We start from the raw sequence: 25,673 nt of genomic DNA, 5'->3' as shown, positions 1-25,673 counted from the left end.
CACAAGAAGTCTAAAACTCTCAACCATTTTAGCAGCTATTATGTAGCAACTGGTAAGTCAGCAATACTACGTTAATTTACAGCTGAAAAGCCTATAAACCCAAGTGAGCAAATCATCTTCTATTACTTTTTTCAAGGGAAAGACCCACAGTATGGGCTGTAAAGAAAAGAAAATGTAAACTTTTACAGAGAAAGGGTATGCTGCAACAGGCAGTAAGTAAATGCCTCCTTATGTGCATTATTACATAAAGTTGGAGGTATAATACGAAATATAATCTTGCTAACCTTCCTTAGGCTAGGCAAATGAATAGAGAACCCAGAAACCAAGGCATTTCAGCATTTGTGTCAATTTTCTTATGTTGGTTCTCCTAGAAGGAAAGGCAAAATAAGACATTTCAGCAGGTGCTTATTACTGTTTTTGTTTCCTTTTGTTCATTTTCCCTTGCTAAGTTTGTGTAATATAGTTTTACTTAAGGAAATAAGGACCTGACATGCTGAATATTTTGAAATAGCTGCATTAATTTTTTGCCTGTTTGCAGAGAAGTAAGATGGAAAGGAAGTCTGGTTTTGCAAGTAACATGATCTTGGTACTACAAGGTTTTTATGAAGTGTTGGATTCTTTGCCATTTTGCAGGCTGTAATGGGCTCCTCACGGTCATGTATCCTGTATAATCATCTACAAAAGAGAATAGGACCTTCAAATCATACATATAACTACTTAGATGACCAAAACTTTCTCCAAACAGGGATAACTACAAACCCAGCCAGCACTTTGTCCAAGAATTGCCTATTCCTAAATGCCTTAGACGCTAGTCCCCTCTGTTCGTTAGAGGCACTTTCATCTCCTAGTGTATTTTAGCTAACTTTGTCAGCAGATATTGCTTATTTTGTTTTGTTCAAATACTAGGATTTGTTACCAGAATATAGCAACATTTCCAGTAAGGACCTGGATTGCATTGTTATAAATATATTTTAGTGGATTATGAAGAAATAAAATACGTTCTCCTTACTTTAAGCCTTTTAGGTTGTGCTTTAATTATACCTCCTTTTTTGGATTACATGATTTCACCAAGAGAAACCTATGGCTTCTACGGCAGAGAAGAGCATGCAAGATGATTATAAGAGGTTTTGCTGGCCTTAAAATACATGAAATATATGAAATAGTTTTATCTTGTTAGGGTTGGCTTTCTGGAACACTAAGTACTATATCTTGTAATGAGCACCATTCTGCACTAGCTGCTTTAAAGAGAGATGAACTGAATGGACCCTTATAGAGGTACAGTAAAGATGCTATGAAATATTTTTCTTCTTTTGTGTAAGCCACTGGAACGGGTGGGAAGAGGTTATTTTATGTATTTATCTGGTGGGCTATCTTACCTAGGTGAAACTTGGTTTGCCCAAAATTACACAGTACAGGAAATGTCTCACCATCCACTATACACAATTTTGAAATGATAGGAGGTAGGTTTCTGGATATTTTTAGAAAAAGAGGGAAATTATGTCATTTAGCTACAAATACTAACTGTTTTGTTAGAGCAATATCTTTTTCATGTAAATCAGTTGTATGGATTCTTTATGGAGGTCACATTTCTTCTACAGCTACTTTTACCTCTTGGCTGTGAGTTCCCATCCCGTCCTCCCCCTGACAAGATTTTTTTTACTGTAAATATATTTTATATTGGCAGATGGAGATCAGAGAACACAATTTGTATGCACCAGTTCCACACCAACAAACCAGTACATTCTTTGGTCATTGGTTTAACAGAGGAAAAAAAAAAAAAGTAGAGTCATTCCCTACTCCAAGAGAATCCTATTTGTTCTTAATTATGGAAATTTACTTTAGGGATAAAAAAAATCTGGAGACTCTGTAATATTTCATTTGTAGAACAGATGTTCTCAGATACATATATTAAAATAAAGACTATTTTCTCTTTCCCTTCAGGATGTCTTGGTCTTAGTAATCTTGTCATAAAAATAAAACATCAAGTCAGTTAAAGGGCAATTAGGTTTTCTTTTCTTGTCATCAGGATACAATTTGCCCTATCTTGTAGTCCTTTGATTTCCCCTTTGCAGACTGTATATTAAGCTGAGGGATAGTGTCACTGATTAACATGATAGTAGCTGAACATCATTTGCCAACATATGTAATTTCCCCTGCTGTTCTTACAAGTTCAGCCCCTATTGCTTTCAAAAGTAAGGATGTTGATTTATAAAACTCAGTTTAATGGAAGGATTTTTATTGTTGTTAAAAAATGTAATGCAAAAAGGTCAGTGTTGGCTAAGTACAATTCATCTGGGTTTTTGTGTTTTTTTTTATGAAAGAGCAAGCAGGGCCTTTTCAGAAGGCACACGTTCAATAAAAATCTGATTTGTGACATTCACTGATTGAAAGTGAGACGAGAAAGCCCTGAACTTAAAGATAAGTATATATGATTATTTTCTTCACAGAAGGTAAGATAATAAAAATATAGAGACATGATAGAGATTTGAGTTCCTGTATGTCCATCTGATAAAGCAAAAGCCTCATATGCCAAGGTATTTAAGATTCTCATCCTAAACAGGAATAAAAGGAATACATCTGTAAGCATAATGTCTAGTGCATTCCTCTACCTTTAAAATGAGAATCTATAAGTAATTGCTGTGGACACAATATTTAATTTCTTTTCCTGAAACTATGTCTCAGATACAGAGCTGTATAGTATATAGGCAGTTTAACATTGCATATTTATATCTTTCTGAGACTACTACTTCTAAGACAACTGCCTCCTGGTATCTTATCTAACTGAATACATAGTCATATGAATCTCATTTTACATACAGAATTTCTGGTACTATAGGAAAGCACGTTCAGTGACATTAGAGTAGGAAAATAAATAACTGTATAATTAGAAACTTGGTAAAACATAAACATTTATATAATAGAAGTTAGTTGTCACCTACAAGTCAGTTTTAATTCAGACGAACTACAGATATGATCATCAGGTTTTGGTGACCACATGTCAGGCCTGAGGCTGCTTTCAGGCATCTGGTCATCAAAAAAACAGATCAGGCACAAGGCAGACATCTTTGAATAACTTATTATGTCTACATAGCACATCAAATGCTGTACAGAAATACTAGTTTGGCTTGCAAAGCCAGACCACCTGTGTTAGCATAGCAATAAATGTCAGCTGAGTAGCACACTCTTTCAGAAGGGCTAATTAGCACTCGTGCAGTTTTCCTGCTTGTAATTCCAGAGCAAGCTCCCTTAGTGTTTCCTCACAACCTTTGTGTTATACTTCACTGTTCACACTGCACAAACTGTGGTCTTTTGAAGTGACCTTGATGTTCCCATGGATCCACTTCTCAATTTTCTCAGTTCATTTTGCATCAGTTATACAAAAGAGGACCTTAAGTGTAGACACTCACATAGTATGTCCTGCTGTTCTGTAGTCATATCATTGAAAGATCCACACCATTAGTAGCTTTTAATTTTGATTAGTATTTTTATAGTTATTTAGAATTTCAAGCCATAGGGTATAACAAGGCATATTCAGTATCATCTGATGGAATTCTGTAGCATTTTTGAAGAATATGACTAATACAGGTAAACAGCTCCAAAGTTCTAAACCTTTTATTTGGAAGGCAGGTAAACAGCTGTAAAATGCAAAATTTTCGATTAGCTTTACTAATGAGAAAAACCTTCCAGTTAACCCTTCAAATGCCGTATTGAGAATGCAGAGTAGTGACTCACTGTAAGTTTCTAGAGATTAATGGGAAATTCTTCACTGCTTTCTTCCTACTTTATAAAACAGCATTATATCATTTTACACCTTGTTGTCTTAACTGTGCATTATTACTTACATAAATTAAAATTTTCAAGGATAATTCTATGCTGTGAGAAGATGAATATCTTATTTAAGCCCTCTGTGGGTTACTTACCACACTGTATCACCACTACCATAAAATCCTTTTAGGACATTAGCACTATAGTTCACTTTTATTTAACTGGCCTGTTGGTTAAAAGGGCATTATGGGCAAGAGGCATGCATTTTATCATGTCATAACTTTTGCTTTCAGTAAGTAGATAAAGATGTTTGAAAGGCAGAAAGAGAAATGTTTCTGATTTATGTTGACGGCATTCATTTTGTAACTGACAGCAGAACTTGCAAATTGATCAGCAGCTGGTTCTTACCCATAACCTGTTGATACTAGTCCGTGCCTTATTTTGACACACTGGGCTTTATTTTTTTCATGTGTTGCGTGTTACGAGAAGGCAGTATCAGTTGATCGATAGGTGCAGGTCTGGGTTGTGAAAGCTACTCTCATGGTCCAGGTACTACTGAAATCAATAAGAGTGAGTGGTTTTTAAGAGTCTTGAATGAAGAACAATTACTTGCTGCAGCTAAATTACATTTGGTATTGGATCATCTCTAGGCTGGAAGCTGGTAAGCACAAAAGTGAGGAGGTGTAGAAAATAAGGAGCTGACATAGTGACAGATGTGGCATACCAAAGTACTGAGTTAACCTGTGTTTTGGTAAATTAGCTCAGCACTTACAAAAACTGTCAGAACTGTGAAAGACATCTGAAGGCATATAAATTCAAAAGTGTGATGCAGGGCTTCATCCTTTCCATCCTTTGAAGAAATACAGAGCTATAACACCTTGTTTTGTTTCCAGATTTCTTTATGGTGTTTTGTATTTTATTAATTCTGGGCTAGGCCGCAAATGCAGGCAGTTTTGCAGAAGGTGCTGCAGTCCAGCTGAGACCTGACAAGGGCCAAGTAGCTATGCTGGGCTATATAGTTAATATTACATTGGAGAACACATTTTACATTCCTCGTGTACCTGCAAACGGAAAATGATTAAGTGGTAGAAAACTTGAGGGAATCCAGAAAGTCTTCAGGTTTCTGTCAGAACAATTACTCTCTCTAGAATGCGCTTCCATTAACACCTATGAAAGCTAAAATCCTTTGGGGTGGTCAAATCTTGTTTTTCAAATACGCTGTTGTTGGTTGGTTGTCAGGATGCACTGGGTACACTGTTGAGAAAGTATTTTGTTTGGGTTTATTCTCTATGCCTGCTGTCAGAATGATGTATTTAAGAAAGTTGCTCTACTTGGAAGAATTACATTATAGGCATCTAAGACTCTCAGATGCCTCTGGGCACATGCATGTTAAAAATCTGCACCCTTTTTTAGGTGTTTTTGTAATTCATGTCTTTTTCTGTCATTTCATATCAGTACTTTATCACAAGACAGTCAGTAACAATATCCATTTTCTAATGTCCTGCAGCAGTATTATCTTGTTGTTAACTCTTGTCATATTTCACTCATTGGGTTTGAAAATGGAAAATGATGAGTGGCTATAGTGTTTTTTTTAATAACATGTCCATTCTGGAGCTTTCTATAAGTGTAGTCAGTTTTCATTACTTTAAAGTGGGTCGTTGAGGGGTTGGGGTTTCTTTTTTTCTGAATATAAGCAAAAGTTGCCAGAATGACAATCACAAAGAAGAAACTTCAAAAAAAAGTATGGAAAACATGTTTTAAGAATATTAAGTTCCCATTTTTTGTTCAATCTTAATGTATTTAGCACCAGTGTGAAATAATCAAAGCTAAAATATTTAGATCTTTCTCATATTCATGTACCTTAAAACACTGGTGATCATGATACAAACCTATCAAAATTTTACAGCCCATCAGATTTTAATAGAAATCCTTTTTTGTTTTCTTTTTGAGAAATAGACTCAAGCAAGAAAGCACGCGCTTTTATTTGTGTTTAATCTGTCCAGGAAATTCAAGTCTAGATGTTTTCTTAAACTTTAAGATGTATTTGAAACAACAAAGGAGGCTTACTTTTCCTCTCCATATATTTTAAATGGGTTACTTTTGAAAGAAATTTCAGAGCCATGTTTGCATCCTAATTACAGCCCATTTCCTGGGTCCACAGTTAGGCGACTGTAGGGTGGCATTTGGGGATTTCTGGGGCAGAGAAGTTGTTGGTTCTAGCTGAGCTACTGAAAAATAAAAGGGAAAGAGATGAATGGATTTTTTTGCTTCAGCAGTCACCAGCTGGCAGATTGGTTCCTTGGAGTGCTGCCAAGCAGCAGTTTACAGCAGCCCTGCAGCTGCTCTAGGCTAGGCTGGAACATGACTGGCATGAAGCCACCTTCAGCTTTGGACAAGGACTCAGCCTTCAACTTGGCAAACAGATGCATTAGGATTGTGGCTTTGCTCACTCACATCTAACGCTCATAGAATGCAGTTGGTACCTAAAAGTTCAGTGCAGAAAATTCTGCATGAAACATACTTAGGAAGACAAGAAGAAATGGGTTAAAAATAAAATTTCAAGTTTGTCCAAAGTATTTTGCTTGTTGGTGCTGCATGTGTGGTTTTTACTTTTGTGCATTTCAATCTGGGATATTTTTCTTATTCTGAGCAAATCATGAGCAGCCTAAATAACTGTAAAATGGGCCAGCAAGAAAACTCAGTTGGACTACATTCTCTAAAGCTAAACTATCTGAATTCAGCAAATGAACAACATACAGTTATATTCAATTTTGTATGTTGTGATTTTTAGAAAAATATTTGAATGATAGCAAAAAATAACTTGCATGAAATTCAAAGCAGTGGGAGAGGATTTCTTGTTGATTTTGACTCCCATCTGACTGCTGTTCTCTCTTTTCCTGATTAGAAGATATTCTTAAGTAAATTATCATAGATAACAATAGTATTGCTTTTTTTGGCATTGTTTCTATTAAAACCTCTGTTCATTTCGTGTCTAACTATGCATCTGATAGAACAAGTTTCTCTTCCCTTGTTAATCACCTGTGTCTTATTGCTGGAGACAGGGTCAAGCCAATGTCTTAGAATCCTGATCGCATATTCTAAATGTCTATTGATGTTTTAAAATCTAGGCAAATGAGCTCTTAATTTTTCACCACCTGGTATTTGTTTAATTATTCACTAGAAGGGGAGTTTCAGCAAGTTACAGCTTCGCAAAACTAAGACCTTCCCTCACCAGATATATACTATTAAATATTTATTGATACATACAGGCACACTGTCTCCCTGCATTGGCCAACAACCAGAAGTTAATATTTTGGAGACTTACAAACCCAGCATGTATTTTCTAAAATGAAAATATTTAATGTGAAATATAACATTGCTAAGGAAGAGGAGAAACACCACAGTGACAGATATTCAAACCAGGGCATTTAATCAAGTTAAAAAAGCAATATAAACAATCATGTACTCATGCCTTGTACCTTTTACTGGTACACAGTTTCAACAATATGCTTCGCATTGAACATTCTTCTGCACTTGTCATTTTCAAAACCAGTTGATTCTTTTGTATTTACTTCAAAACCTACTTTGTTGGTATAACTTGCTTCATAAGAATTTTTTTCCCTACAAGTTTGGGTTTTTTTAATTCTATTTCAAGAGACAAAAGTAACTGCTAAGTCATTCTAAAGACTATAAGACAACTTGTATCTAAGACCTCCAGCAATGGTCATGCTTCTCACTGGAAGTGGCCTCTGTAGCCGAGGCTACAAAGGTCTGCAGCAAAAAGTTTAAACTCTGACTGTTCACATGTCATGCTGCTTATGACTGAGTAGTCTCGCTGCATGAAGACAAGAACAAGGATAGTTGCTGATTAAACAGAAATATTATGTGCTTTTGCAGACACTGCAATAGCAGCTGGAAGAAGAGAAATGTTTCTTAATTCCTAGACTTTTTATTGAGCAGTGTATACCACCACAAAACCTCTGAGGTGTTTTTATTTAAACAAGTATTTACTGATCAGAGTGCGGTATCAGTGTCTATTTTTGTGAGTGTTGGGGGGAGGTTATGATTAATCTTAATTATATTATAAAGTTTTCCATTAGTTTAACTTCAGTTTTCCGACAAAAAGTTGAGGCAAATAATCAAACAAACTATAAGCTCATAGAAGAAAATTATATGAACAAGAGCCAACGTGGATTACAAATCAAATGAATTGCCAAAGCAATCTAATTTCATTCACCAGCACAGTAATGGGCCTTCTGGCTAGAAGAAAAGCTGTAGATGTCAGATTTCTTACTTTTAGTAAGGCTTTTGATACTGTTTTATGAATGTCCTATGCAGGCTAAATGAAACAAATATAGAGGAAATTGGAAAACACCTTGGAAATTACTTACCAATGGCCCAATGTTAAAACAGAAGGCTACAGTAAGTAGGGTTTTAAAGTGTTCGATACTATTAATTTACTACCTGGATGATGGATTAAAGAATATTCTTATTAAATTTACAGCTGACATGAAGTTGGGCAGGATGGAAAACATGTTAATGGATAAAACTGGAATTCAGAATGATCCTGCTATGTTAGGGAAAAGATCAGAAGACAAATTATGAAATTCAACAGAGGCAAATGAGGAATTATGTCTAGATGACAATAATCAGCTGAACAACCTAGTAATAATTTTTTAGGAAAAAATCTTAGAACTGTTGTGGACAACCAGATGAACGTGAATGAACAATTTTGTTCTGTTGCAAAATAAAATTACTAACCTCATACTGGAATGAGTTAAAAAGAAGCAGGTGAAGAAGTCCTTCACAGCTGCTTCTGCTTTGTAGGGGATTACCTTAAGTACTATACTCTTGGGCCATCTTCTTCAAGAAAAAATGTGGAATTACTGAAGAGAATCTATAACGAAGACAAGTGAGAATGACTCGGAGTCTAGAACATGACTCCTATGAGAAAAGATCAATGTGATATTTTTTATTCTAGAGCAGAGAAGATTAAGGGGTAACTCGACAGCATTCTTCAAAGACATAAACAGGTATTCGAAGATCAAACAGCAATTTTTTCTTCATTTGTATGATAGAGAGAGGTAGAAGGAACAGACTCACAGCCAGAAAGATTCCGTTTAGGCATTAGGAAGACCTTTCCTAAAAGTAAAGGTAATGTGGTAGAAAAGGTTAGTTGAGGAGGCTGTACAGATTCCATCAATGCAGGTCCTTAAAAAAACAGTGGTTAAAAAAAAATAAAGTCAGGAACAGCATGGGGGAAAGCTGATACTAACCAGAAGTGTAGAATAGACTAGATGTCCCATCATTAAATTCCTCTCAGTTCTATGATAACAATCTTTAGGTTGTCAAAGGGCATAGGGTGACATAAGGTAATTCCAGAAACATTCCCTTACAACAGATGTAGGGATTTTTGGCAGGGCATCAAATTTGACTCTCTTGTCCCAGTAGAAAGATTTTATTTACTGGCATAGAAAGAAAGAAATAAGTAGTGATTGAACTTACAGACAGGTCTCCCCAGGTATGATTCCCTAGGAACTAAATTGCATTTCATCTCAACGTCTAGGTGCTGTAGGCATAAACACTTAAGTGATGTTTTCCAGAAGTGTTCTACTCCCATTTATGAGTCTGGGTGAAATCAGCACTGAATTAAGTAGGAAGAATGTTACTCCAGTACTAGTAATTTTTGAAAATACCATCTCTGATGCCTAAAATGCACTGCGATACTTGTATCTAAACCTGTGTATGAATTTGCGTAGAAGCATGACCATTAGCCTGCCTGCACTAAAAAAAGGATGTGAATATTGACTGTATCGTTATTCTGTGTTGCCTAAAATAGAAATGCATGAGAAGCGATACAGATTATCCTGAAACAATATGTAGAAGTTTCCTATGGAATCATGGAAACGTCCTGAAATATTTTTAGCAAAGTATTGTTGTAAGGCTTAGGAGTATTTCTGATTTTCTCAGCTTTGTTCTGCAATGTCAGAGCCCATATAGCAATGTAAATGTCAAGGAGCTGCTGCTATGTCCTTTCAGAGTTCTGTTGCAGAAAACCTATATGGAGTAAAATTGGACTTTTTTTGCAAATGAATGTCAGAGCTAGTTGCTTTAACCAGTACCTGGGAAAGTGTGACAGGGCAAATGTGTATTCCAAAATAACTTTTAAAATAAAGTGAAATTGATGCTATTATTAGAATATTTCACATAACTGCATCTTAGTTACCCTAACCTGACTAGTTAAAAAAAGAGGTGCACTAATTGCAATGTAAGTTAAAGACTTCCTTGAAACGTCATATGGATATGTATCTGGACATGTTAATGAAACACACCGACCCACGCCTTTTTTTTTTGCCACTCACAATATTAGATGACAGAGGACAGTAGAGTTAAACAGGTTGTGACAACAACTTTTGAAACTCACATACAACTTTCAGGTATTTAATTCATATTGGGCAAATTGGTGTCATATGTTTTGTAACAACATATAAAGAGACGAAGCTTTCTTACGAAGCCATATAGGCTCAAAACTCAAGTACCTCTAGGGACCAGACTTCTGAACATTCACAGCTTGGTTAGTGCCATTCCTGAGCCACAAGCACATCTGCTTGTGAGCCAAGTTCCTGGCCATCACCTCTAGCAGCTACTTAGTACAGTCAGTCATGGAACAGGCAGAATCCTGCTCTGTGTATTAGCATTTTCCCCTCAATATTTTATTTTACTTTATACACTTGGAGTATATTTTTAAAATCTGTGAGAGGAGTTCCCACAGCCCCATCACCTCCTCCCCAGTAGATGTTCTCTGGAGGACAAAATGAAGCATTGCACTAAGTGCACACTGGAAATCTGCAGTGATCCATGTACAGATAAATACCCCTTATTTAAACAAATACAAATGCGTTCATGCTCATAAAGCATCAAAAGTTGCTAACATGCTGGAATCCTTCTTACATTGTATTTTTTCCAGGCAGATGAAATAAGATTATTGCTCTGCTCTGGCAGAGCATTTTGGCATGTATTTAACTGTAAGTATACAACAAAACACCTAGATTCAAGAGGCAATGAAAATTGAGCATGTTCTGAAGTTAACCGAGGCATGAAGATATTTACAAAAGATGTTCTTTACATTTTGTATTTGAGAGTATTAAGAGTTGAACTCTATGCAATCAAAGTTCTTGTTGCTTCATCACATGAAATGCTTTTGAAAAATCTGTTTACAGTCATGGAACCTTTTTATCCACTTATTATGGTCAGAAAAAAAAATCTCCTTTGATTTAAACTATTTTTTTAAAGAAAATGCCCAAATCATTACCTATAATAAGCATTTTTCAATATTAGTTCTGTTAAATATGAATGAACAATACTTTTATTTTATGCTAGCAGTGATTTGGGAGTTTTACCAGCATTTGAGGTTTGTCTGATTTTAATCTGCCAGCTCCATGTGCTGTACATCTGTAGTGAGGGGTGTTTCATATACTTTATGCCATTTTCCTACTATGTTCTATTACTAATCTTTGTTGTTGTTGTTTTTTCCCCAGGCTACATATCCAAACAGAATGGTGAGCCAAAATCTCAGCACAAGGGACAGAAAGTCAGCACATACTCCCACCGAGGACCCTTTTAGATACTCATCAGGCAACCAAGCAACAGCCTTCGAAAGCAAGAGCTGTCAGCTGTCTAATTTGTGTCTGAGCAACCTCCTGAAAGAGAAAGAGATCGTGGAAGTCATCAAGCATACTAGAGGCACGTATGAAACCATCGCTTCAGAGGTCACCCAGAATGGTTTGGCCACCATGGCACCAAGTACAGCAAAGCCAGCATCCAAGGCAGACAGCTACCCAGTGTTCTCAGGAGCTCCAAAAGACCAAACTGCTGTACCTCGGCAGCATACCACTTTCACAGGGAGACTCGGACAGCCTCCGAGGGGACCCATCTCTTTACACATGTACAGCAGAAAAAATGTTTTCCTCCACCACAATTTACACACAGCAGAGCTACAGACTTTAGGTCAACAAGATGGGTAACAAGGTGCTTGTATTCTTGACATGGAAGGAGAGTTGATTAAAGATGAACATACGCTCACCTAAGAGCTCAGTCTTCAGTTTTCAGCTGCTGCTATTTTCACCTGAAAAAAAATAAAAAATTAACGTTGTCTGTAAATTCCGTACTTTCCTATCTGGGACTGTGGCAAAGGGATGAACTAGATTGTTAAATAACTAGACTGATTTGTCATGCATAGTCACCATGGGTATAATAAATGGGACCATTTGGCTGCCATTGCTAGTCCAATATTGGCTAAATATATATTTTTTAAGTTGTTTTTTTTCCTCTATAAGCCACTATCATTCCCTGAAGTTCTAAAAGGTGATCTTAAATAATACTGTGTATGTTTAATAATGTTACTGTTAAAGTAGATGTGAGGAATGAATAGATAAGTAATTAGTAAACCCTCTTGAATTTCATAGAGATTAGGGCAAAACGGAGTCAGAAATCTTTGAGGACCCTCTTTTTACACCTTTTTTTTTATACAATGAAATTTACTCACTTGTAGGGGTGTGTTACCGCTTCCTCCTGTATGTATTTTATGATTGCCTCAAGCCACCAGTAGAGGAAGTGACTGATTCTCTTCTAACAGCAAGGTTCATAGAGGCTCACCAGGTGTTTGAATCAATAATTGGGTACAAAACTGAGGATGGCAACTTGGTTCCTCAACCTTCCCTTCCCTCTCCCCACCCTTATTTAACTACATTTGTTTGAGTATTTTTGTTCTGTGTGGACATGTCAAGTTGGGGTGGTATTTGTGCTTTACAGGCATTGTATCACTCATGACACAATGTGACATTCTATGCTGTGTAATGCATCATATAATTTCATTTCACTTCCCAAACCAAAAATAGGTAAAAGACTAAAGTAAGAGAAATTGTCTTATTACGCAGTCCAAATTACCCATGTAAGTGGTAATTTCTGTAGACTGTATCATCTGCACTTAACTACCTGGTTTATACCAACTCAGTGGATTTGCTAGTCTTGACATATTACACAGCAATGAGGTGAATCAAATGCTGCCTGACGTGCAACATGCTGGTCTCACGGGAATATGAAATCATCTGATCACACCATAGAACTGGTAGACTTGACAGCAACAAAAGATCCTGTTTTCTCCTTTCAGAGGGCTTGAAAACAGTCATGTCAGTCAAGTTACTCTAAACATGTGGCATATACTAAACATGACACTTAGTTTACAGCCTCTCTGGTGGAGGGTAATCTGTTTGAATGGTAATAGGTCATACAGTTAGTAGTTTATAAATAATCTGGCACATTAAGTACGATTGTGGCAGATCTGAGACAAGTCACCTCTATCGTTAACTTGTGATTAATAACAAAAGGCAAGGGTGCGGCGCATTCTCATACAAAGAAACAAACCAGTGTGACTTAACTGAAGTAGCACATAATGAAAAATGAAGCTTCCATAGCCACTAAAAATGCTGTAACTTTTAAAAGGTAAGTCACATACAGCATATAAAATGAATTAATGATACAAATTTTACCTAGTGTTAAATATATCTGCTTAACTATTTAATATTTGGCTTAATACAAGGATTAGTTAGGTTAAGAAGAAATTAGATTATGAGCTTGGCAGATATTCTGCAAAGCCATTTCGGCAGCTTGAACTTTGAGGATTCTATTTATTGAGGATTTTAATTTGGTTAAGCAAATTTTGTGATATTATCTGATGTTGAAGAGAGTAGGTTTTGTCCTAAGATTCTATACTGGTAATTTTGGGTACCCAGAGCTGGATACATAAGGATCAAGACAAACATTTGCCAAACTTCGTCTTCATGTGTGTTTTCCTACTGCCAAAACAGAATGTGCAAAAATTGCAAACATGGCTTGACCGAATTAACTTTGGGTATTCAAGACTCCCAGTCCTGCATTGAAACTCATAGTTTACAGTTTACCCAAAAAGTTAAAATAGTAGTAACAGAATTTCACTACTCAGAATCATGTTTTCATCTGACCATTCTTTTAAGGTTATGGTAGTTTGCAAGGACAGTTGGTTCTTACTAACAATATATTTCAGTCTTGCTCATCTCAAGAATTGATGTATGCAATTATATTTCAGTTCTGTAAATAAATTAACATACACTGAAATCAAGGAATTTTTTTTTTCCAGGATACAAATGTACTATACTACATTAAAAAACAAAAACAAAAAAATCTTCAATTTTAACTGTATTTTAACGTTTTAACAATGTACTGTATCTATAGTTGTTTTTTTCCTGGAAAAATGGACTTTTGGATTACACTTTATTAAAAAAATCCATCTATACATTTCAAAAAGAACATTTTAAATGCTACTATTTTCTTGGAGAATCTTTTATAAAGCTGAAACTTAAAAAAAACTCGAGAAAACTGTTCAACTAAAGTGAGGGATATTTTTAAAATGTCATCTTGAAGCTGTTTTGTATCAGTATTTTCAGCATTGTTACGTTATTTGTAATACTAAGTGTAAATCTCACCCAGAGAAGGGTCCTAGCCACATGTTAATGTACAGTACAGCAGTAACTATAAAACAGAGGTCCTTTGATCCTCTTGTGTATATAGTAAATCATAAAGCAACAGCATGTGGGCATTCTTTCAGTGAATTGATTCCTTTGTACTAAAAATCTCTATTTTTAAGAGTTCTGTGTATAAAATGATTTATACATTTCTCCAAGGCTGTACATATCCAAAGACATGACACCAGGGGTAAAAGGCACTTATGATTTTTTCCATGGATGTACTTTTTTTCCTTTTTTTGTATGTTTCTGTACAACAAAGCATAACTGTAAAATTTTTACTGAAAATTGTTTCTTGTTTCTTCTGTATCTTTTGGTGTGATAGAGGGCATTTTAAGGAGGAGGAAATCCCCAAAGGAAAGCTGTTTCCAACTGAAGCAGTGTCCCATTTTTTTAAACAATCACTTTGCAAAAGAAACGTTATATCTGTGCCCTAAATAATTTTTAGTAATTTAATGGAGCCACACCTGAAATGGTATATAATCTCTAGACTTACCCTTCCCTTATTAGGGTGCTTCTGCAGGATGTATTTATAAGATACAGTAACACGCTGGGGCCAAGCCTAGTCACAAATTATTAAGATGGAACGAAAACACTTTTCCAGTACTGTTATTATAATTGGCTTTCAGAGTAGTGGAAAGGTCTCTTTGGTAAACATTGTGCACGTGAATGAAGTTCAAGCTGTTTGCTTGTGCATATTGGAGCGAGGAGTCTTACTACAAACCTCTCCTCTATTTAGGCTATTTAGCAGCATCTGAAAGCACCCTGTAACATAAATTTCTGCCACCATTTAACGACAGGCCTATCCTCTATACATGAAATGAAACAGCTGGAATAGATTTCTTTTTTAATCCATATCCTTACATTTCACTTTATTGCTTTTCATTCCAAAATACACAATCCACATAAATGAAGGGCTTTTCTTACATGTCTCTTTTCCTAGAAATTTTGAAAGAGGGTATATCCAGACTGAGATGTTCACATGAGGTTCAAATGCTTATCCAAAGCATTTGAAAGCCTACCCTAGGTTATTCATGTTTGTCCTACATGTTTGTTCTACAAGTTCATTGCAGTCATTGCAGACTGCATAAAAATTGATATTTTTACCATTTCCTAAAAGCCAGTTTGGAAGTACTGATTTCTGTCTGTGCTAACTGATTCACTTTATACTGTTAAATACAGAGTATACTCTGCAAGATAATAAAAATAGGCTATTTGCAAATCAGTACTGTAGTTTATACGACATAACGGTTGTGCCATGTCTGCACCGTTTCAATTAATACAACATTGACTTCAGTTAGGCTATACTGAGTTAAGTCACCTGATGATTGGGATTGTGGGTTTAGGTCCAACCAGTCTCAGTTTATGCATAGGAGATATCTGAATTCCTGGTTTACAGAAAAGACAAGAAAAGATTTGACCTAGCAAAAATGCCAGTTCACAATCCATAGCAGATGTGCACTTTTTTCCCCCCTTCATGTTCAAAAGCAAAAAAATAATTCCTGCAAAACTCTTTATAAACCTAAATAGGTCATAACCGAAGTCCAGTAGAGTAACAGTGATCTCTAAGGAAAATTTGAAAAAAAATACTTGGAGAAAAAAATCCAGGGGGATCTTCTTACTACTTAGTTTGTAGTGGTTCAAAAGCATAAGTTCTGTATCTGAGCACATTAATGAAATATGCCCTATGGCCTCTTTTCTTCTGCTCTCGCTACTGATGATTTTTTTCTGGATGAGAATTTGCCGTTTTAAGCTTGTTCCGGATGAAGTAGGCAGCGCAGAGTAAGAAAGTACATTGAAAGTAATGGTGGAGGTCTTCTCCGAGCTTGGAGGAGCACACAACATCATGTCCGTGATGTATTTTAGTGTTCTCCAGTGAGCCAGAAGTTGGCAGAGATCCCTCAGGAGAGGAACATACTCAAATCACGCAGGCCATGACTGCCTTTAAACCGAGTTGACTCTAACGTGTCCTATGTAAGGCCCTTCTAAGATCATATGGAAATTTCAGCAGCTGCACAACATTTCTTGCTTAGATATATTTTTTTAGGGGTAAAAATGCCACGTGCTGTTTTCAACCGAGTAAACTCTGTCTGTTTGAATCTTGTTTCCTTGCTCATGATCTGTCCAGCTTGTAAGAGTGTATCCACTGTGATGTGTATGGCACTAACTCCTTATAGTGTAAAAGACACTGGATATCTGTCTTCTCTGAGGGGCTTGAGACTTGCAGTGTATTTTCAGCCTAGGGCAACTGTCTGGAGTTAATGATCTTCTTTTTCAAGGATCTTCTGTTGTTGGAAAGTTAATGGTAAAGCAACTTACTTTTTGAAATATTTTGGAAATGTTTTCTGGTTATTTTATTTAAATATACTTAAAATATTTCTCTGTATCTGAAGAAGAGAAACAAAGAAAAAAATTTTACCTTTTATAAGCAAAAATTTCCTATAAATCTGGGCTTCTCAATAGCCACAGCTGTCACTTGCATTTTGTACAGCTGTGAAATATTTTTGGAGTTGCCATTTTTGGTACCTTCATTACCAGCAAATCATTACCCTAGTTATGGGGTGGTTTTTTTCTCCCCTCAATCCTGTATTGAAACACACAGGGAAGACTGTTAAGGATTTCTGCAGAAGTCAACCTGATCCAATGAAAGCAGGGCAACGATAACATTACGTGAAGGTCTCTGTATGATTCTTGGGATGGAAAACCTATTCTGATTGATCTTAATTATGAAAGGCTTGTGAGAATCTGATGGATGTGGCAAGTGTCATATCTGTTGCTTTTCCAAATCCGTATAGAGGTTATAGAGTAGAAAATACTCCACTGAGAAGATTTTTCTAGTGTGCAAATAATATTTCCTTACAGGTTGTATTGTGGCCCTTGCTGTGTCTCTGGAGTTCAGAAACATTCCCTTTAGGTATGGACTTGTGCTGACTGTGTAGACAGGTCCCACCACAGTGTCATGTCTGCTTTAAGAAGGCTCCACTGGATTTTTTTTAGTATATGATCATTAAAATGTTTAGTATTTTCTCCCATAACGGCTGTGCTGCTGCTAGAATAGTGAGTGGTACTTTCACAGAAAAAAATTCCACTTCCTAACTGAAGGCTCCAACTCTGTTAGTGAGCTGTGGTTACAGCTGATTTACATTTTTGGGTAAAAGACTCTCAAACTTACTTAAGCACCTGTATAAACAAATACATTGCCTGCGTTGAACCTGCTTTTATTACATTGGAAAGGCCCTAACAGGGTAGTTTTCAAATGTATATGCATGTCAACAGTAGTAGTAGAATTTTAATTTATTTTTACTTTTCCATTATGTCAATGCACTTTATATGAGGGCCTAATATGAACTACAAATTAGCTTGAATTCTTTTCCTTACCTAAACTTGACTTCAACAGGGTTCAGAATTCTCTGCTTAACTTTAAGCATGTGAATAATCCCATCAAAGTAAAACAATCAAATCCCGCTTCTTTGAAAAGGTAACAAACAAATAATATTTTTTCTATCATAAACAATTTTGTTCATATTTATTGTTTGAAAGGTATGATGCATAAAAAGTATTTTACTTCCATCTACATATAAATACTTTTCAAAACCCCCAGGTAAGTAGAAAAGATAAGAAACAGGCTTCCTACTCAAGTCCCCAGTCCAGCTATACCATCAGGCTTTGTTTTTCAAATGATTAATTTCTGTAAAAAACCTATCTATTTCTTTCCCATGGTTAGGAGTGCAAAAAAAAAAAAAATGTTTTGCACATGCTCTACAGACTGTGTGTAGGAATGATCAATATTACAAGGAGGATATAAGCAAAGTCCTTAATCAGTGATGCGTCTGATGTTTAAGCAAGAGGCTCAACAGTATATAAAAATCTGTGTAAGTGGAGAACAGATGTTTGTAGCTGAGAAGAATCTAGTGGAAGAGTAAAGGGTGAGAGATTGATAGCTCATTCTCTGTTCCAGGGGTGGTGGTGCGTAGCCATTTTCTGAAATATGCTGAAGTAGTATTTATAAAATAAATCTCTTGGAATAACAAGAAATGAGATAAAATGATCACGTAACACCACAAAGTACAGATAAGGGTACTTCAATATTTTGATCAAACAGCATCTGAGTGTCTGAGTGAATTTACGTCTCCTCATTACCAGGGTGTTATCTTTATCTGAAGGACTGTTAGCAGAACAACAGAACTGTATTGTAACACAGAAACAATTCAGAAAAAAAAAAAAAAAATTGTATCCCTAAAGCTTTGCACTTTGTGTAGTTGTTTCTAGCTAACTGAAGTAGGTTTGTATAATTGTATTTCATGCAACCATGGTAATGCGCCTACGCTAGGTATCGGCATACTCTAGCCAATAAGGAACCATCAAAGAGAGTCATAACCCGGACCCTACATCAAGAGCTGCGTTGAGTTAGTAGGGTCATGCTTTTGGTTTTACTTTCTAGTGAAGGACCACAATTCTTGTGAGAAAACTTTTACACAAATATCTCAACAACCAGTTTAGCCTATGTGAAATTCAAACTGATTTGGGAGAATTCAGATTAGGCCAGCTCTGAGTATTTTTGAAAACTGTACGTGTTCTTAATACTGCTAGTAGCCATCAGAGAGCTTTAGGCATTATTATTTATTTTTTTTAACAGAAGCGTTCTGCTTTATGTATTAGAATCAGACATTAGTTCTGATCATTTTTGCATTGTGTACTTGTTTATGAGTATCTTGCTGTTCAGGATGTTTTTTTTTTTAAAACTACTGACCACTATAAAAATTGAAGGACTAATAAGGCATTGATTTTTGTATTATACGCTGCTAAGTACCCATTTAATTTCAATAACAGTACACTGCAAGGTCAGTTGTTACATATTATTGAAAACAATTTTTAAAATGTAATTGGTAATACCATTCAGATTACTTGAATTAGAGGCTTTAAAAGAGTAATAAAATGAGAAAAGGAGGAAAATATTCACTTGAAACATAAGTATAAATAATGCACTGTTGAAGAGTATCGAAAAGAGTACAGTTCTACATGAGGCAATGGAAAGCTTTTTCACTGAACATACTCTAGTCCGGGATTTCACTTTGATGATTTATATGGTAACTTAAATTTAAAAAGAAATAAATAATAATAATTTTTTTTTCTAAGAGATAACACACTTAAAAAGGCAACTTAAACATTCAACTTGGAGCTGAATTTACAGTAGGGGAGATATTTGCCCCAAGGTACCTCACTTCCAGTTACGTTCTGAAAAGAAAGCTGTAAAGTATATCTAAGTTCTGATTGGACAAGTTCATTGGTGATTTTAGTGGTTTTGCCCTACAAAGCCATAAATGCGTTAAAATCTTATTCTTATTTTACAGGCAGTTATTATTTAATATTTAAAAATATTCAAGGCACAACCCTAACCTTTGATTTTAGTATCACAGTACCTCACGTCCTCTGATTTTTTTCTTTTATATTCTTTTTTTGAGTTGTTTTGACGTTTTGTAATTTGTGTGCAATAAGAACCTGATTGTTTCAAATTCAGTCTTTGTGCACTGACTGAAAAAGAATACATAGCCTTTGGATACAAACACTGTTGCCTCTGAAGAATATCAAGCCGCATCCTGTTGTTTTTTTAACCAGATTACTGTGGATATGTGTTCTGTGAGTTACTTTGTAAAGTTATGGCAGTTCATAAAACAGTACTATGGGATTCTATTGGTATTATTTAATGGACATTTGTTTGTTCCTATTTCTAGCTGGCATTATTTTTACTTTTACATTTGATGGAAAAAAATTAAATATTATTTTTGAATATTTATATGGAATTTTAATTTTAAACCTTACTGTAGAGGTGCATATTCAGATATTTCCATATTTGAAGTGAACATAAAGGGCTCTTACAGTTTTTCCTTCCTTTCCTCCAAAAGATAATTGGTTAATAAAAATCCTGTTATTCTATGATGTGCCTGTTTGGAGTTTTTTGTCGGAATACCTTACATTTCTTTGACTTTTCTTAATACTTTTACTGGTGAAATACACGTCACACTTTAATAAACACAAACACTTTTATGACTTAATGCTGTTAGCAATCTGTCACAATCAGAAGACTTATATTTTTTTTTCCCCCTGGGTTCTTTAATCACTTGATGAGAATTGTAGATTGAAGCTATTTGATAGTGTGCTAAATAGTTAAGTACAAACACCTCTTCAGAACTTTTTACACAATCAAAAGAGTATATACAAAAAATCCACTGTGTTGCTGGAAAAAAAGAACATTTCCATTCTGCCTTGGTGTTTTGCAAATTCCTTATTACACCATTTCCTGAGTATCAAAGTATTTTTGTATCCACATTTCTCAGTTCCCTACTCCACGTCCCACTTGTTCTCAGTGTGAAAATAGTAATTTCCATAATTAAAATTAGGCCTAAGTTTATTTTTTTTTCTTCTCTTCAGCTTCTTATTCTGCTGTACGCTACTGCTTATATTATGTGTTTATTTGGGTAGTGTTCGTCACAATGTTTCAAGTGAGGATGTTATAAAACACTCTTCCACTTGGCTTCATTTTCCCTGTAGCATATATAAATGAGGGTCTTAACTTTTAAAGGCCAAAATCATTAATATTACTTTGATTCAAATATAGAAGGACTAAGCAAATTATCACATTTGTAAGGCTATGAAATATTTGTCACCACTAACAGTGCTCTATTAATAAAAGAAGTATGAAGACCAAAGTGATTGCTGAGCCTGTCATAACTGATGATCTAGTGGCCAGCAAATTTCTACTTCAGCTTATTCCTGCACATAAATAATTCCTATGGGCTGCATTCTTAGTCTAGCAGGTGTATTCATGTTTATTGGAGGGGTTTTTTTTGCATCACCAGCAATGTACCATTTTCAGTCCCAATTTTGAAAGCCTCAGCTTGGCCTCCAATTCTGCACCTAGAAATGGCTGTAGCTCCTTTCACAGTACTTGTATGTCTAATACTCTGTCAGTAACGCTCTGAAAAGTATGTCTTACTCTAAGCTGTTTCGTACTGTTGCTATATGCTGTTCAAAGGCTGCTGCATTTCAGTGGTGTACAAAGTAATTCTTTCTAGCATTTGGGTGCCTTGCAGGAATATGAAGCTTAATAGGTTGTTTTATTTTTTTATGTATACACACACACACACACACACATATATCTATAAAAACATACGCATGTGTCTTCCAAGGAAAAATAAAACTGAAATGCATTATTATTATATCAGTAGAAGAATAATTTTTAATCTATGACAGTGTTGTACCAGTCCATATCTATACAGAACACTGTTATTTTTCGGTGAATTTAAAGTACTGTATTATCAGCCTTCTACTCAATGAAGCTGAAGAAACGGCGAATTAGATGCAAGTGCAAGGAAGAGAAAGTTCCTTTGAAATTTGCACAGGTTATACAAAGTGTTTGGGAGCTATGGAAACTTCCCTATGTGACAACACTTCTGTGAAGCTTGGTTGTGTCCAGAACGAAGGCCATAAGCTGTCTTTGTATGGTGGTGGTCTTTAAAGTGTCTGAGAATTTTTTCATGGTTACATGTTATATATATTTCCATAATTCCCCATAAATTGTTGTTGTCTTTTATGAAACAACAGGACAGGAATTTATTCCCTATTACGTAGATGCCTCAAAAGCTTCTGGGTGCTTGGAGTGAAACAATATTCAGAAGACAGCAAAGTAATTCCCCTGTTGTTTGGTATGTGTTATTATTTGTAATGTTTTATGTTGTAGTAACTCTAAAAATATTATGAATGTTGTTGCTTTAGAAAACCACATATAAGAGAATGAGCTAAGTCTTAAATCATGGTTTCAGATTGAAAAAAGTACTAATATAAAATTAAAGGAAATTAATCTCAAAGATTTTTCAAGTGTTGGAGACGCACGACTGATCAGCACAGTTCCTTGAGTCCACCTCTTTTAATGAGGACTGTGAAATACTTTATCTAAGAATTAAATTTCATTCAGAAAAATCATGCATAAAGTGACTCAGTGCAAGTTAAATTATTTGCAAGCACAATTACATCTGCATGCAGCACTGTTTCAATCAACCTGATGTTATGCAGAGCACTATTTTAGAGGAATGGGCACACGTCTACTCTGTGCTGCTGCATAACACAGATATGCACTCCTGTTAGCAACACCAGCTAGATACAAGTTCTGCTTTAAATTACTTCAGTAATTTTAATCATTCTCTTCCTTCTTTCCTTTTTCTTTCTCTCTTTTTTTCTCTCTCTTTTTTTTTTTTTTTGGTATTTTTTTATATGTTGTTACAAATGTCTATCTAATGTAAGGTATTCTGACACCTTTAAGACACCGAGAACTTTAAGAACTCAGTTTCACCTGTACCTGATTTAATTATCAGGTCATGGGATAATACCAGGCCTTAAAAGCTGAGGGTGGAAAAGGCAGTTGTTGTTTTTTTTTCAGTGGTATTGGGGGTTTTGGTCAAGTGTCTCCCAGAAGGATTTAGAGAAATTGTATGTTGTAGGGAGACAATACTAAAGGGGGGGGGGAATAGTGTAGTTTGAATTATGTTATCTTGGATTTTTTTTTTTTAGAACTGTAGTAGTTTAGGTTCATTGATTCAAGGGTAAAAATTCAAGACTTGCCTGCGCAAAGGATGGAAGTGTTGCAACTATTAAAAGAATGATATAATAAAGCAGCTGAAAGAACACTTTGGTAAGTTATTGCAGTTCTACACTTTTGCACTATGAAATTTTTACTTTTGGGAGATGGTTATGTTGTGGAGTCAGTGTTTTGGTACCCATTAAATAAGACTGGGTTGTTCTTTCGTTTGGATTTTTTTTACTTCTTTAGTTCATTATGCTTATTGACCTGTTATTTGTACTGGCCTATTGTTACTTGCTTGTGACACTTCTGTTAAACTGGTTTTCATTTTTAAACATGACTAATGCCCAAAAAAGTCAATGGGATACTTCTGTTACTTAGCTCAGTTTAGTGGAGAGAACCCTGGCTACAAATTAAGGTTGTGTAAAGTTGTGTTCCTAATTCTGTTAATAACTAGGTATGTAATCCTGGGGTAATTACTTCATCTGTGTTGCTGCTCTCAGTTTTGCCCCACCTCTTATTCAAGCTATAATAGCTTCAGGATAAAAATTATTGGTCTCTAAGAATTGTATGTGAAAAATGTCTAAATCAGTGGTCTGCTCTAACACCCATGGGTGCGCGCACATGCACACACACATATACAAAATCTAATTTTAAATGTTATAGGTGAGGCCTTGTGGACCTGCTGTCACTGTACCTTCCTGAAGCTTTTCTGCTTTCTTGCTGTAATGATACAATACCTTACAGGTCTGTTTGATTCTAAACAGAGTTTTTAAGCAGACCAAAATAGATGAGAAGCAGAAGACTGTGATAGGATCTTGGAGAGGGAGGAAAACAAGCTAAAACTAGCACTTCCAAGCAAATAGAAAAGCATTGGCTCTAACAGAGAAACCAAACTCTGTGGAAATCCCTATGCTCTTCACTCCATTAGAACAAGAGGAGCTAAGGTCTCTTGGTGTTTTAGCTGTACAAAGGCTTAAAGAAGTATTCACTAGAGTAGCATCAGATAAGATGCATATGATAAAGTAATGTTCTTTATTAGTTTCTATGGTGACACATTGGTACATAAAAACAAAAAATACGTAGATCTACAAAATGCAGTATTAGTTCAACTGTGTGAACAGTCACTGTTTATCCGATGCATAAAGGTATCGGAAAACTGCAACATATAGTGGGAGCAATCTAACTGTAAAATTAAGAGCTTGAATCTTGGAATCATAACACTGAATTGTATTGCTGTGGCAATGCAATTTGCATGGACTGGGCGATGGCAGCGTTAGATATTGACCCACACCTTTTCCCAAAAATCTTCCACTCTCTTACAGGAGTAATGAAAGCAACATAAAGAACAACTTTTGCTGTGACAGACCTTTCAACGCATGACTGGTAGAAAACAGAGAATGGTAAAGGCAATGAAAAATGCAAAGTAACTGGGGTCCTTTTTATAAAGATTTTTACATATCCAAATTAATGCCACTGGGACTTTGGCAGCTCTGACTTTGCTACAAGGTTCCGGAGTTGAAAGGCAGACTCCAAGGGTAAAATTTCTGACTAGTATCTGGTGTTTCTGAAGCAATCTGAAAAACCCTCCTAAGTTATGTCTTGAAAAAGCACTTTCCCTTGTAGTTCTCAAAAGGCAGTGCTGGCTCTGTGACCAAGTGACTCTTGACACCTTCTTCTAAGGCTGAACTGTCTGCTCAGAGACTCCTTGCCCTTCTCCTTTCTAGCAATGATGCTGGTTTTTAAATATCATTTTAGTTTCCTTAAATTGCTGACGCCCTACCTTTATTTCCTAACAGTTACATAATAGTCATCTTGACACCTCAAGACCTTGGTATTTTACTTTGGTGCCAGCTTTGTCAAATTGATTCACTGTTTCATTGAACCTCACCTCTCTTTCTCCTTCCCATTCTCCACTTTGACCATCTGTTTTGTTTGCTTATAATTCTGTCTGAATATTTTTTTAATATTAATCACTATGGAAATCTTATTGGGCTGTTGATTAGGTGCCTGGGTGAGCCAGGCTTACTGATATTGTCTTTACACCTGTTTTGTTCAAATTCCTTGGGAAAATCTAGAAAGGCAGAGCTCTGACTTCCTTCAAAGAATAATAATATATGTTTTGGCCCATATAGACTTGGGGGGGAGGGCTGTGTACACTATGAATGTATATACAGGCAGTACACTGTCACTTTCAATTTCTATCAAGAAAAATTTCTGCCTTCCTTCCCCACCCCCTTGTTTGCTTTTTAGTTGTTTGAAGTTTTTTGTTTGGGTTCTTTTTTACTTAAGTTTTCTCTGGATATAGAGTAATAAAAGATCTAATCTATTTTCAGCTGATAGATATGCCAGACTTTTCAGTTAGGGTCCTATGAGCAAACTGGGGCACAGCAGGCTATAAAGGAGGAGAGGGGGTGTGCAACTTGGGAGCCTATAAGTAACTAGGGAATACGTATGGTCTGTTATCCTGCAACCTTGCTGGCCATGAGGTCTTGTGATAGTCAAGACAGAGACAATTAATGTTTGTTACATTCAGGCTACAATTTAGGGGCTTAAGGCTCAAAATGTTAGTACCTGTGAAATGTGCAACTGTTCTGCACAACTCTTCTTTAAAGCTTTCAGGTCTCATTTCAGACCAAAATTCATTGTGGTATAAGAAGTTCATGTGGAACTTGATTACCAGCCCGCCCCCTCCCACGCCCAGTTATTTCTGGTTTAACACAGATCAAAGATCTCACAATGAGAACAGCGTTCTTCCAAATTCTGATATCTGA

General features: G+C 35.8%; 1 protein-coding gene across 5 annotated transcripts in view; it reads left to right on the top strand.

Annotated features, from left to right (window-relative positions):
* CCSER1 (coiled-coil serine rich protein 1) overlaps positions 1–20,243 on the top strand; it is a 735,398-nt gene extending 715,155 nt beyond the window's left edge. For 3 of the 5 annotated variants that reach the window (XM_075090839.1, XM_075090838.1, XM_075090840.1), the window contains exon 10: positions 11,304–20,243. In XM_075090839.1, the coding sequence (XP_074946940.1) occupies positions 11,304–11,789 (486 nt within the window). In that variant the 3' untranslated portion in view covers positions 11,790–20,243. The remainder of the gene's footprint in view (positions 1–11,303) is intronic. The other 2 variants (XM_075090841.1, XM_075090843.1) reach the window with 2 other exon arrangements.
* Positions 20,244–25,673: the final 5,430 nt, after the last annotated feature.

This window comes from Phalacrocorax aristotelis, chromosome 4, assembly GCF_949628215.1.
Source record: "Phalacrocorax aristotelis chromosome 4, bGulAri2.1, whole genome shotgun sequence".
Taxonomy (NCBI): Eukaryota; Metazoa; Chordata; class Aves; order Suliformes; family Phalacrocoracidae; genus Phalacrocorax; species Phalacrocorax aristotelis.
Note: the sequence above shows the minus strand (reverse complement) of the source record. Positions and strands in the feature narration are given on the sequence as shown.